At 42.2% G+C, this 13,461-nt stretch overlaps 1 protein-coding gene across 1 annotated transcript in view; it reads left to right on the forward strand.

The window, feature by feature from the left end:
• Window positions 1-3,579: 3,579 nt before the first annotated feature.
• Window positions 3,580-13,461, forward strand: part of RELCH (RAB11 binding and LisH domain, coiled-coil and HEAT repeat containing) — a gene marked incomplete at both ends in the record, with an annotated part of 69,849 nt that continues 59,967 nt past the window's right edge. The window contains 5 exon segments of the mRNA XM_079533227.1: window positions 3,580-3,594; window positions 3,596-3,710; window positions 3,713-3,945; window positions 3,951-3,980; window positions 3,982-4,057. Of these exon segments, the coding sequence (XP_079389353.1) occupies window positions 3,580-3,594; window positions 3,596-3,710; window positions 3,713-3,945; window positions 3,951-3,980; window positions 3,982-4,057 (469 nt within the window).

Consider the following 13,461-nt stretch of genomic DNA (forward strand, 5'->3'; position numbering starts at 1 on the left):
TTATCCATAAATGTTTATGCAAAGAAGTTGTATGGCGTCTTTCTGTCACAAACAGACATTTGCCATTTCCCAATTTCCCTGCTGGCAAAACAAGGAAGTGAGGCAACACTGGTAAGCAGATGATTACGAAGAGTAGACTTATTATTAGGCAGATACTGTCTCATCTTAAGAACACAAAGGCAAGCTCTACCTACATTATGTGTCTGCTCTCACAGAGAAAACAATTAACCGATTCTATAATGACAGCAAAAGCCTACTATTAACATCTGTCTAGCAGTTATTTATCTGTACCCACCATCTGTAGGAACTTTTTCATAATGAAATGCATCTGTTTCCCAAATATGTAAAATCAGCAGGTGAAATACTTTATCTTGTATTTCTGACATAGGAGTAGCAGTTAGAAGACCAAGAGGTTCTGACAGTTACAAATTCTGCAAGAAAAACTAAGTACAGCTGCAGACAGTTGCCCTGTTCCCTGCTTCCAAGCATTTATTCCCATACCAAGCTCTCTCTTTGGCTGGCCCAGCTGTCTGCATAGTGAGGCAGAATGGACAACTCTCAACTGAAAGTAACCTCAAGGAAAAAAGGAAAAAAAAAGAAAAAAAAAGAAAAAAAAAAAAAAAAAAAAAAGGAAAAGGAAATAGTTTAGCTCACCAGTCTAATTCATAACATAAACCTCTGTTGGCACCAGATGAACAGAACATCTTCTTCCAACAGTACTAACTCAGTATGTTCCAAGCACGTCCTCAGATTCCTACTCAGTTCTCCAATTTGTATTCCATTTATTCACACTGTAGACTTCAATGCATAACTTCCACTGTAACTTCCAAATATGCTCACTTAGAAACCTTTAATCACACTTTCCTCCAATACTCGATAGAAGAGCAGCAGGCTGAACAATGCAAGCATTGGCACGGTATCAGTCGTGGTAGCATATTTACAAGTTGGTGGTGTGTGACTCTGTAGTGATAGGAAAAAAGCCACACCTTTTCAATTTCAAGCCTTATTTGCACTTCCAGAAAGCTTCAATAAAAAACACATCAATAAATTCAGGCAACATAGCTTCTGGTGTGAATTTACTACTTTTAAACCTGTGAATGACCTTACAGTGACCATTTTCATACTTGATTTTCACTGTTTCCCTTTCCTACCTATACTGTCCTTCCACATGGATAAGTATGCCATCTTAAAAAGGGAACTGTTAACTTTCACGACTTTCTGATACAGCCCTCTATAAGAAAGATCATCCTTTATCTTCAAATCACTTGTAAATATCGCACATCACCACTAGAGGCTGCTACAGGACATCAGTAACTTTCCTCTCTCTACGGGACAAGGCAGACCGCAAGCACATCAACTTGTAGCAAGCTCGTACTGCGCATGTTTTAAAAGGAAAGGAAAAGTAGTAAGATTTCTTCACGGGTTCCTAACTCCGAAGTACCAACAGTGAATATTTTTTTCCTATTTTACGGTGGTTTAGATCAAATTCTAAAGCTTTTTCAATATACTGCTTTTTATTTTAGGCAACAACACATTCATGTTCCGCTACTCTTTTCCCTATGATATAAACACTATAAAAATTGTATTTTATCAGAATAAAAAAAGGTTTATTAAAGAACAGAATGTAAAATTGATTACATTTTAAAGGAAATTGTATGCAAAATAAGTAGAAGAATATATTTTTTATAGCATACTAATACAAAGACTATAGATTGCAATTATGATAGATAAGCAATATTTAATATCTAATAAACTCCAGTATATTAAGATTGTGGAGTCCTCGGTACAGAAAAGATATGGACATGTTGGAATCCAACCAGAGGGCCACAGAAATGATACAAGGGATGGAACACTTCCCCTGTGAGGACAGGCAGAGTGCAAGGACTGTCCAGCCTGGAGAAGAGAAGGCTCCAGAGAGACTGGTATTTAAATATATTAATAGGGGCTGTAAGCAAGGTGGAGACAAACTCTTTTTATTAGGGTCTGTTGTGACAGGACAAAGGGAAATGGTTTCAAACTAAAAGAGGGGAGTTTTAGACTGGGTATAATGGAAAAGTTTTTTTGTGGTTTTTGTTGTTGTTGTTGTTTTGTTTGTTTTTTTGTTTTTTTACAGTGAGGGTAGCGAAGAACTGCAACAGGTTGCCCAGAGGTGTGGTAGATGCCTCATCCCTGATGAAATTCAAGGTCAAGGCTCTGAGCAACCTGATCTAGTCACGGATGTCACATTTAATCAGCCTGACACAGTGGAGTCTTGAGTTAGCAGAAATGTGGTGCTTTCAAAGAAACGACAGAAACCAATACTGACTCGAATCTGTACTGTTTACAAGTTGAACTCACTTCAGTAGGGAAACATATAATGAAGGGAGCATGTAATAAGAGAATCCCGCCAGGAAACACCAGAGGTAACACTATGGTTTTGGTTTTATCAATGGAAACAACATGCTTCCAGACATACAACTTCTTGCTACTCTAATTCTCAGTCTTGACAGATAAAAGGCAGGCAAAGACACCTCAGAAAAGCAAACTTCCAGTTGTTAAGAGCATTAGCGCAGGGGAGCCCTCGGTTCCATGAGAGGTACAAATGAAAGCTGGAATCTATTCAAAGACACTTTTCTTAAGGCACAAGAACTCTCAATCCTAACCTGCAAGGAATCAGGCAAGGCAGGCAGCAGAGCGAAATCAGGGCACTGAGACAAGATAAAACAAAACTGAAAGGGACAGCAGATAGGAGTACATATACTGGGAAAGCTAAAGTGCTATGGATGGGACTGCAGGGAGGGGACCAGGAAGGCACAGCTAGAGCCAAATTTGGCTTAAGACATAAAAACAAAGTTAAAACGACACGTGTTTCTTCAAGCTCAAAGGACAACAAAGATGAAAAAAAAAAATAAAAAAAAAGCCGCACTTCCCACACCGAGCGATAAAGGACGACCCCAGGCAACCGTCCTCCCTCCTGTGCGGGCCCAGACCGACTTTGCCACACACCCACAGCCCTCATGCAGCCCCACATCCGCACAACACCGGGCTGGGTCCGCCCCAGCCCACCGGACAGCTAAAAACCCTGAGGCTGACGTGCGGGCGACCCCAAGCCGCAGGAAGCTCCCCCTGAGCCGCCACATGCGGCCCCACGCGTAGTCCCGGACCTCCCCCCACCACACGCAGCCAGGGAGCGCCCAGTGCGCAGGCGCCAATACTCACTGCCTCCCGCCGCCAGCTCCGCCGGTATTTACTTCCGCTTCCTCTGCTACGCTCGTGTTCCCGCCCTCTGCACCCAGCCCCTTCTCCCAGCTGCAGCCCGCCTCCCGGAGCGGGCCGAGGGGCGAGGCCTGCGCGTCGGGGCGCCGCTCGCGATTGGTCGGAGAGCTCTCGCGAGAGGCGGGATCCGGAAGCGGCAGCGGGGCGGGTGCGGAGTCCGAGGAAGCGGTGGTTGTCGGGGGGAAGTCGCCGGCGGCAGCGCCCGTAGCATCTGGGGGAGCTGGCGGCGGCCCCGGCCCCGGCTCCGGTCCCGCCAGAAGAGGCTGCTGCTCTGCGCGGCTTTCACCGCGGCGGCGCCTCGATAGCGCCGCGTCGGGGTGCAAGATGGCGGCGGCGGGCGGGGGGCAGCAGCGTGAACCCTTTTCTCAGCGACTCGGAGGAGGACGAGCCTGAAGAAGCCAGGCCCGGCGGCGGCAGCAGCAGCAGTACCGAGCCGGGAGGGCCGGCGTACCCGGCCCGCGGCGGGAGGAGGCGGCGGCCGCGGGCAGCCCCGAAGAGCTGCCGGGTTTGCGGGCGGCGGGCGATGCGGCGGGGGCGGGCGGCGGGGCCGCCGCTGGGGATCCGCCGCGGGTGTCGATGGACGCGATGGCGGCTCAGCTCCTGCGGGACCAGTTCCTGCTGACGGCGCTGGAGCTGCACACGGAGCTGCTGGAGAGCGGCCGGGAGCTGCCCAGGCTGCGTGATTTCTTCTCCAACCGGGCAACTTCGAGAGGCAGAGCGGCACGCCCGCCCGCCGGAGGGGGTCTGGGCGGCGGCGTGCTCGGCGGAGCCGGCGGCAGGGAGCCCGGCTCCGGGCAGCTCAGTAAGTGCCTCCTTCTGGCCGGGGCTGGGAGCGGGACTGTGCTGGGCAGGGCACGGACGTGATTGGGCCTCTCGTGAAGGTCACCTCGTGTGCCTGGTGTGAAGAAGTGTTAGAAACGAGCGTTTTTGTGCCTTCTTTACTACCCGCTCACAAAAGATCAATCCACGCCCTGCTAGGAAAGAGTTGAGCTTAACCATTTTAACCATTAAACCCATCACATAATGTCTGAAATCTAAAAGCTATCAAAAATGGATTGTCAGTGCATTGGAGTGGCTCAGTGGTCCAGAAGTGGTGCTGAATTTCACAAGTATTACCTGGTCGTATACAGCGCAGTGTGTTCAATCGCTGGTGCTGTACTGCTTCCCAAGTGCTGGCAAGGGCAGTGGGGATGGTTGAGTATAGTTTCTGCAATGTTGAAGGCATTTGGAAAACTGTCACGAAGCTGGCCTTAAAAGCTTTTGGGTTTTAATAGGGCGGATGGCTTAGAATGCCAGTGTTTGTGTGCTTCAGCAATACTGCTTTCAAGACCAGTAAAGTTTTAATAATCTGGTAGCTTATGGAAGTCATTTTGGGAGAGAGAAGCTGCCCAGCCACCTGACTTCTGAGGGCTTAATAAACTCATAGGTAGTATTGATGTGAGAGGGGCTGTGGTCATGGTGAAAGACTTGTTAATATATGTGTGTATTCCGAGATACCTAGAGGTATTTGGTAAGCAGTCCTATGATTTCTTTGCTTTAGAAGAAGTTTCAAATGTTGCAAAGAGATGCAGTTAAGATTTCAAATATGGAGATAACTGGTAGTATCTAGATGGCTTGGACAGGAGGCAACAGAGAAGCTTTCAGCTTTTGTAATTATTAAATATATTTTGAAAATTGCATGGTTTTTTCTTCTTGCTGCTTATACTGCACTTATCTTGTTTACAAGTACTTAGAATTTCACACTTGACTTTGACAACCCTTCAGTAAGGTTCTTTTCATGATAAGGTTGGTGAATGTTGGAAAAACTCTGTTTCAAGGCTAGGAACCAATATTAATTTCTGTTTCATTAAAAACAGCATCCTTACAGATTTCAATTGATTCACCCCATTGACTACGCATTCTCTATGTTTTGTTAGTGTATGTTGTTTCCAGTTGTTGGTCACACCTGTATTAGAATTTAACAGCAGCCTGTGTATCTGTGGAGTTAAAGACACTCAATTTACTGACTTTGTGGAGTTCTAGACCAATGTATATTTATACACTGAGAACATCTTAATGATCATTTTGCCAAACTGCTGAATGATAGATATGGAGAGGTTGCCCCACTCCATAGGTTGCCCCTCTCCATGTCCTTTGAACCATCAAAGGATAGAGGAGAGGATCTAAAAAAAATTTTTTTGGTGCTGTGTGATAATTCTGAGGCATAATAAAAGTAACTGTTGTGTTAGACCTTAGGTTAAAAGTTATGAATAAGTGTACTGAAACCTGTAATCTATAATAGAATATTGGAGTGTACCTTTTTGTCTCAAAAATGTTTCAAAAGGCAATTAAGAATGAGTGATATTGGAAGTCAGATGACTTATGGTCATCATCAGACTTCATTGAATCTAGCACAGAGCTAGCCATTGTGTCATTCCTGTTCTTCCTGAGTCTGGTTGATGATAACAAGAACTGATAAGGACTCATGTCTGAATTTAAGTCAATTTGCAAATGTTAAAGAAAAATAGATTGCATAAGACTGATGGGCTGAAAGTTATCAGATCTTTGCAAGAGTGCTTTTTATTTCTTCTGCCCCTCTAGTCTGTGTTGGTGAGACCCCATGTGGGTACTGTGTCTGGATGTGGAGTCCTCAGTACAGAAGAGACGTAAACCTGTTGGAAAGTGTCCAGAAAATGGCCACAAAAATCTTGCAAGGGATGGCACACCTCTCCTATGAGGACAGGCTGAGAGAGCTGGGGCTGTTCAGCTTGGAGAACAGAAGGCTTCGGGGGGGACCTGACAGGGGCCTTTTGATGTCTAAAAGGGGGCTATCAGAAAGAAGGGAACAGACTCTTTAGAAGGATCTGTTGTGATAGGACAAGGGGAGATGGTTCCAAACTAAAAGAGAGGTTTAGACTGGATATAAGGAAGAAGTTTTCTGCAATAAGGTTAGTGAAGCACTGGAACAAGCTGTCCAGAGAGGTGGTGGATGTTCTGTCGCCCAAGCTGGATGGGGCTCTGAGCAGCTTGATCTCACTCTAAGTTTTCCTTGCCCATTGCAGGGGAGTTGGACTAGATGGCCTCTAAGGGTTCTCTTTTCAGTATTTGATATTGTATTCAGTTAGAGAAATAAGCCACAGGTCAAATCCAGCATTGAATCTGTCTGTTTGCCTGAGTTATGAAGTTAAATTCTGTTGAGAGGCACAGACAGTTATTCCTGCATTTGTGGGGACTTGCAGAGGGTTTCTGCAAGAGTATTGCAGTTGCCTTCTCTCACTTCAGTATGCCTAAATGGGTTTGAGAATAGAACAGTAATTTTCTTCGGTAGAAAGTAGTGGAATTAGGCATGATTGTCACTTCAGGGTCACTCAAACTTTGTCTCAGTGGAAAAAATTAATCATGTGGTCAACTTTTATGTAATAGAAGAAGTTCTGTTGATGCCTCCAGTTGGAATTCATTCTCAGCACTAGTCCTGTACCTGCTCCCACCACCACCAACTTAGGTGAGTCTTTGTGGTTGTATGCTGAGGTTTTTTGATAATTTGAGTGGTTGTAGAAAAAGTGACTGGCAATTCTAAGTGGATACAAAGCATGCTTGGAATGCTGCCCTAGGATTTCTATAGCGCAACTGGAAGCTTTGCAGTGTATGCCCAGTCATTTACAGAATGAGAGAATTTCAGTGCAAGTAGCTATTGGCAAGCTAAATATGAGTGCGCACTGCGTACTGGCATTTTTCTTCTTCCCATATATTTTTTGTTTATAGGCTGCTACAAAGAAAGTGTAATGAAATATCACAGCAATTAAACAACATCTTTTGGTAAGGTAGGGACTCAAGAGCCGTTTTGTCTATGAGCCATTCTTCAGAGAACTTGCTTACAAAGCAGTTGATAGTCAGATGACAAGGTTTTCTTGTATTTTTGGAAAAAAAAAACCTCTCTGTTTTCAAACAGCAGTAGTGTCACAGCTGCAAATAGAGATTAAGCTATATTATGCTGAAAAATATGGAAAAGATGCTTCTGTTGTTAAAATTTAGAACAAACTGACTTTGTGAAGGAGTCAGCACTGCTCCTTTAGTTGCACAACATGTCCTTTATATCATGTATTTCAGCTAGATCTTCCCAAACTTCTTGTTTGCCTCTTCAGTGGTTTCAGTAGCAGTGATCCACATCTGCCAGACCATTTTGGAACTGCTTTCTTTAAGCTGGTCATATGAATGGTATAGTGTGGAAATTCTTGCTTTGTATAGTATTGGAGATCTCTTGCAAGACTTTGGTTGTCACCTACATTTTAAATTTAAATTCTTGTCCCCTTTCCCTCACCTTCACACAGTATATAAAAGTGATACTTCAAGTTTAGAAATAATTCAGTGGCTTGAATGTCTCATGTTTGTTGCCCAGACTCAAATGCTGTGTTAATAAATCCTTGTGGCTGACAGCCATAATTTGAGCTCGAGCATCGTGGGCTATGCCTGGTTAATGCTATTTCCTGAAGGGATGCAACTTACACTCCTGGAACCAGCTTTAGTACTAAAGACAAATTAGAATTTGCCTTTTAATTTCCTCCTTGTAAAGAAGAATTTTTTTTAAATTTGAAACAGCTTTGATGACAATCAAGAGAGACAAGAAAGAGGTTAAACTGGGATACTGCGTTTCCTGAGTATTTCCAAAGTGAAGTTGTTTGTAAGTTTCCAGAGAGTTGATTCCAATTATGTTAAATTATCTGCAAATATAAATATATTAAGTTAATTCTGCTACGGTGCAGTAAACTCCAGTGTTTGTTTGTGATTTGGGATTTTTTTGGTTTCAGCTGTAGTGAAGTAGCTCCCTGGTTGTGCTTATAGCCTTTGAAATTCAGTTGGGTCCTGCTGCACATGGGAGGAGCTTATTGATGATGGTGCTGTAGGAAGCGGTGTCTTCTAGCAGCCCTGAATGCTGAGTTGCAGGCACAGTGAAAGTGTGGCTGTGTATGAGCCCTTGTCATCATCAGTGTTTCACTCAGATTTTTGTTCTGAGTATATGCCATAGCAGGGATACCTGTTCACTCAGCTTAAATGGCAGTTTAAGATTGGAAATTAGGAAATAGGTGTAATATCTGTTGTTCTTGTGACTAGTTCTTTTGGTTGGCAGGGTAGTCTTTTTTCTCCTGGGTTTGTTTGTTTTATTGCTTTTGTTATATTAAAATGTTTGCTGATACCTTTATGAAAGTAACCAAAAATACCTGTGATCTTGTTTGCTGCCCCTCCAGGAGCTGTGAGATCATGTGATGATTTGTGGGTGTGATGGTGGCTGCAATATCTGTGTAAGGAAGGGTTCTCCCTTTGTGAGGGATAGGATAGAAGGGTGTAGGTAAAGAGTGAACCAAACCTGTCGATAGTGACAGATGGGGGACAGCAAATGTTGTCTCTAAAGTACAGAAGACTGTTCAAAAAGGAAGATGCTTCTAAGTAATGCCCAAAGAAAGAGGAATGGAGTTGTTGATGCATTCAGTGAGTGGATAGTTTAATCTTTGGCTGGTATCTGTATTGGAATGATTTGGGGTACTTTGATAGATCTGAAGATAGGTTAGTGTAATGGTATAGCCACACAAAGAAGTAAGGTAGTACGAAGTAAGTGTGACAGTGTTGGGCAAAGCAGGGCAGGTTTATATCATGTTATCACTGAATAGCAAGTGTTCCCTATGTTCAGGTTATACTTTACCTTGCAGTAACTCATTTGTGTGTTCTTCTCTTAGGGTGCTACATTCCTTCTGGGGAATGTAGCTGCATGAGTTTGGGCTTCCTGTTCTGTCCCTGTGCCAGAGCTGCTGCTAACGTTCTGTGTGGGGAGAACAGAAGTGAACCTGTGCACATAGGCTGGTGCTGTAGCTAATTCAGTTTTGTGTGAGTTTAACCATGCCTTACTAGAAAGTTGTAGCAACGTGAGCAAACTTTGCACTGAAGCAATGAGTGCTCTTTCCTACCAGTTCTGGTGTTGTGGAGAGAAGGGAGAAGGCAAGAAGATTAGAGGGCTTTGTGTTTGAGAGCAGCTTTTGGAAGCTTCTTAAGCTTCCTTGCATGTAATTTCAGTTCTCTATAAAGTATGCAGAGGTTCTTGTAGTTTCTCTTCCTCTGAGAATTAAGTTTTGCAGTAGAAGATATAACTTGTAAATTCTATTCCACTGAGAAAGTGTTTGCTGGAAATCTATATGAGCTTCATTGCCTGGTATTAAAAGATTTGTCTAGTGCTTGCAGGCAAGCCATGATAAATTAGGCAGTGGTATCAGGGGTATCAGAAGTTGGCTTGTGTGCAGAGTCCATTGTGATTAGTTCAAATGTTGTAACTAGTGTATTTTGTAAACTTGGAATCTATGAAAATATGGAAAAAAAAAAAAAAAAGTATTTTTTGCAGGAAGTTCTCGTACTTTCAAATTAAACTAAGATTTCTAATATGTCCTGACTTAGATTATTTATATATGGAACTATTTTGAATGTAGCACCAGAAGTCTCTTTCCTGTCAGTAGGTAGAGATATCCTTAAATCTTATTCTGTTTTGTTTTATCTTGCAACTATTTACATTAAATGTATGACTTGTATTTGTTTTTCAGATATATTGTAAAGATGCCACTCTGACATAAGCTAAAAATTTCAGTAAAGTTTTTAGGCCTTGTATTTTTAATTATGATACACATTCTGAAACATGACATAAATGTATGCTGAGTTTGGACGAGATGTTTTGTTTTATTTTCTTTGTTTCATCTTAAATAGCCCAAGATGAAAAAGCCTTGGAGAAATACTGAAGTCTCTTCCCCTCTGCGCACCATAGGGGATAGGCAATTTACTTCCTCCCTTCCTGCAATGCACTGCTGCATGATGGTGACGCAACTGAAAACTTCACTTTTGAATTGAAGGAAGTACTATTACGTAAAAACAGAGAGCAAAAGAAATTCTTATTTATGTAGCAAGTAGCTTTTTATGTGGGTTTGATGTTGGTGGGGCAGGGGGAGGACTGGCAAGTGTTCTGATTTGACAGACAACTGTTGAATACCTCGAAGGAGGGCGAGTCCACAACCTCCGTGCAGCCTTTGCCAGTGCTCACTCATCCTGAAAATGATTGCTGATGTTCAGAGGCACCTTCTTTGCTCTAGCTGTACCTATTGCTTCTGCACCCAACATTGGTTGCCATTGGAAAGAGCCCCTGTTGTCTTTGCATCTTCCCTCCAAATGTTTATACGCAATTATAAGATCCAGCCTTAGGCTTGGTTTTTCTCTAAGCTGAATTAATGGAAGGTAGTTTAGCTTGATACCAGAGAATATAACAGGAATCTGGGTTACTATGGAGAATGGAAAAATCCTTGTAATGCAAGCTGATCAATATGCTTGAGGCCAGGCAGTGCTGCAGCTGAGCATATGGAGTTTACTCAATTCTTTTGATGCTTTCTAATTTCTGCTGAGGCCAGCTGGGGTCTGGAGCTGGAAGAAGTGCCCCTGTGCCATGCTCCTCCCTTAGCTCTTGTTTTGGGAAGCTCCGGTAGCTCAAGCACACCGCAGGGAGCCATGCTGGGTTTGGTGTTTTTCCCCAGGGTGCCATGCTGTCTGGATCTCTGCTCGCTGCAGCAGTGCTTAAATGGCTTTTAGCAGGGCCAGCTTGATTCTTTGAGACTCAAATAATTTGGGTTCTGCCTGAGTTTGTGCAGTAAGCTACCCACTGAAGCAGTGTCTTTGTTGTCAGTGTGGCTCTTTGTGTGGTCAGCTGGGGTGCACCTGTGTCTTAAGTCAATTGTGAATGTGTTCTGTTATTTTCCACTTGCATTTCTTCCTTCTCATGAGCTTCTGCTGTGCTTCTATTATGGGACTACTGTAATGTATTTAGCAAAGCATTTGTTACATATACTGGCTATTTAAATTGATCATGAAGCATAGACTTGTTTTTTTTTTCCAAGTAGTTTTAGGGTTTTTACTCTCACATATTCTACAAATTTTCTTAGCTCATTAGAGATACGAAGTAGGTTTCAATTTGGTTTGGATTTCCTTACATGGACTAGTATGATATGAACATCCTGAACACTTGTTAAAAATTCTGGATATCTTGTAAATTAATTGCTCTGATAGCTGAAAGTTAACTTTATTCTGCTAGCTGTACTTAATTTAGTTCAATTTAATGTGATGGTTGGCTGAGAACTTCCTTCTAGCACATAGCAACTTTGAGAATTCATCTGGTCTCATTTAGCAAGAGTGTTCGGGAGAGGGCAGAAGAATGCTTACTGTAGTAAAACAAAGCTCATAGGCTAGGTGTGTAGAATTCAGTGCTCAGTGGGATAAATGACTTACAGGATTCCCATTTCCACATGAGAGTTAGTGTAGCAATGTGAAACATGTTCATCTGCTGTGAATTTCTGCAAGTTCAAATGGATTTTAGAAACCTGACCAGTAAGCCTGTTTCTTCCTCAGGTTTTATGCAAGGTGAGGTAACTGCTGCCATGGATCTGGTTTGCATTGCTGAGTGATCCAGCAGTGCTAAGCTTTGGAGCAGGTTGAAACGTGTCACAACTTTAAAATTCAGCATCCAGTTAAGACTTTTCAAAGTAATGTTGCTCCACGTTTGTCTTACGAAATCTGGTAAGGCTTAGAGTAAAGAAAGCTGCTGTATCACTTATGGGGAATTAAATAGCTCAACTAATTTATTCATTTGTATTGCACAATGTATTACACAATCTATTTCAGTTGCTACACAATACAACCTCAAATATAGGATCTGAATCAATAATTGTGTTTTGAAGTGTTAATGATGTCTGATTCTTTAAATTAATGTAGAAGATCCTCCAATGAAACTGTTCAGGTCTCTGTTTCATTCCACATCTGTGAATGCTGATCCCTCTTGCCAGTTGGTTTATTCACTTACATGTATTTGCATTTGGGTGCTGGTGTGGAGTTTAAATGCAAGGAAGTAATAAAGGAAAAAGTGTATTCCTTGTCCCAGATGGTCTTTGTCTCCACTTTCTTCAGCTTCTGCACCCGTCTGCCTTGATGTTGTGCAGGATGGCTGAGGATGCAGATTATTCAAGGACATGTTTTTGTAGGCTGGTGTCTTTAGAAGAAAGCAAGAAATCAGTTTAGTGACTGTTATGGCTAGTTTAGTCTCGGTTTTGAATATTTAAGGTAAATAGTGTGCCTACTCTGCTGGCTTCTTTAGCAACAACAGAAACAAATCTAAAATGTGTATTCATACACTTGAATTTTCTCAGGCCTGAACCTGAGCTTTAACAGTTGTATTGTACGTGTAGCACAGGGGAAAAAGGATGAAAGCAGCAAATCCAAGTAATTTCTAAGGAATCTTGTCGGTTGGGATCTGTTATGAGAGTACTTCTGGTGTGCCTATGTCTTTTTACTTAAAAATACATTGGATATCCTAAGCATAACAATAAGCAACAGCCTGACATTTCCTGGAGCACAGCTTTTTTTTTTTTTTTTTTTGAGATGGAAGCAGAGTGTTTTTCCAGTGTCTTTGACTTGCAAACCCCTGAGAAACAAGCAAACAACAACAGAAAAAAAAATCTTCGTTCTCCTTATGGCCTAATTTTTCTTTGGGTGTGGAGATTCCTTACACAGAGGAACCTCTGAGGTCAAAGTTGCATGTATATGCTGGGAGGAGGGAGAGCTTACTCAGAACAATAGCACAACTCATCTGGATAAGCTCTTAAAATTGCCACGAATCACACCCTTACTAACCTCAACCATGTCTTGATAATAGCCTGTGGGTTGTAGGTTAAAATTCACTACAGTAAGGAGTATTTTTTTTTTTTTAAAACTTTTTGTTTCTTGTGCATCTGAGAGTATCTTATATTGAATTTTTTTTCTTGATTCTCTCAAATACAGCTGTAATGGCATGGTTTTGTCATCTCTACTTCCCAACTGCTTACTTTGTATGACAGTTAATAAAATGTGGAGTCTCATTTACTGTTATATGTTACTTTAAAGTGAAGCATGTCTGTTGGTTTAATAATCGTAGCTTTTTAATTCCTAAAAATATTAAACATGAACAATTCCCTATTATACTCTTTTTCTGCAAAGCTTATTTTCTATGATCAGTTCAAGAACGAGGAGTAACTTTTTAATCCATAGCTGCAGAGAAGTACAACTTAAGAGTTCTAATGTTAAGGAGGCCTTGTTAAGCTTGAAATCCTAAGTCGTTAAAATTTAATTCAGTGATGAGAGTTTGTTGTCAAATAAATTACTTCTGGTAGATCAGGTTGC

The sequence above is a fragment of the Tetrao urogallus genome (assembly GCF_951394365.1).
Source record: "Tetrao urogallus genome assembly, chromosome: 3".
Classification (NCBI taxonomy): domain Eukaryota; kingdom Metazoa; phylum Chordata; class Aves; order Galliformes; family Phasianidae; genus Tetrao; species Tetrao urogallus.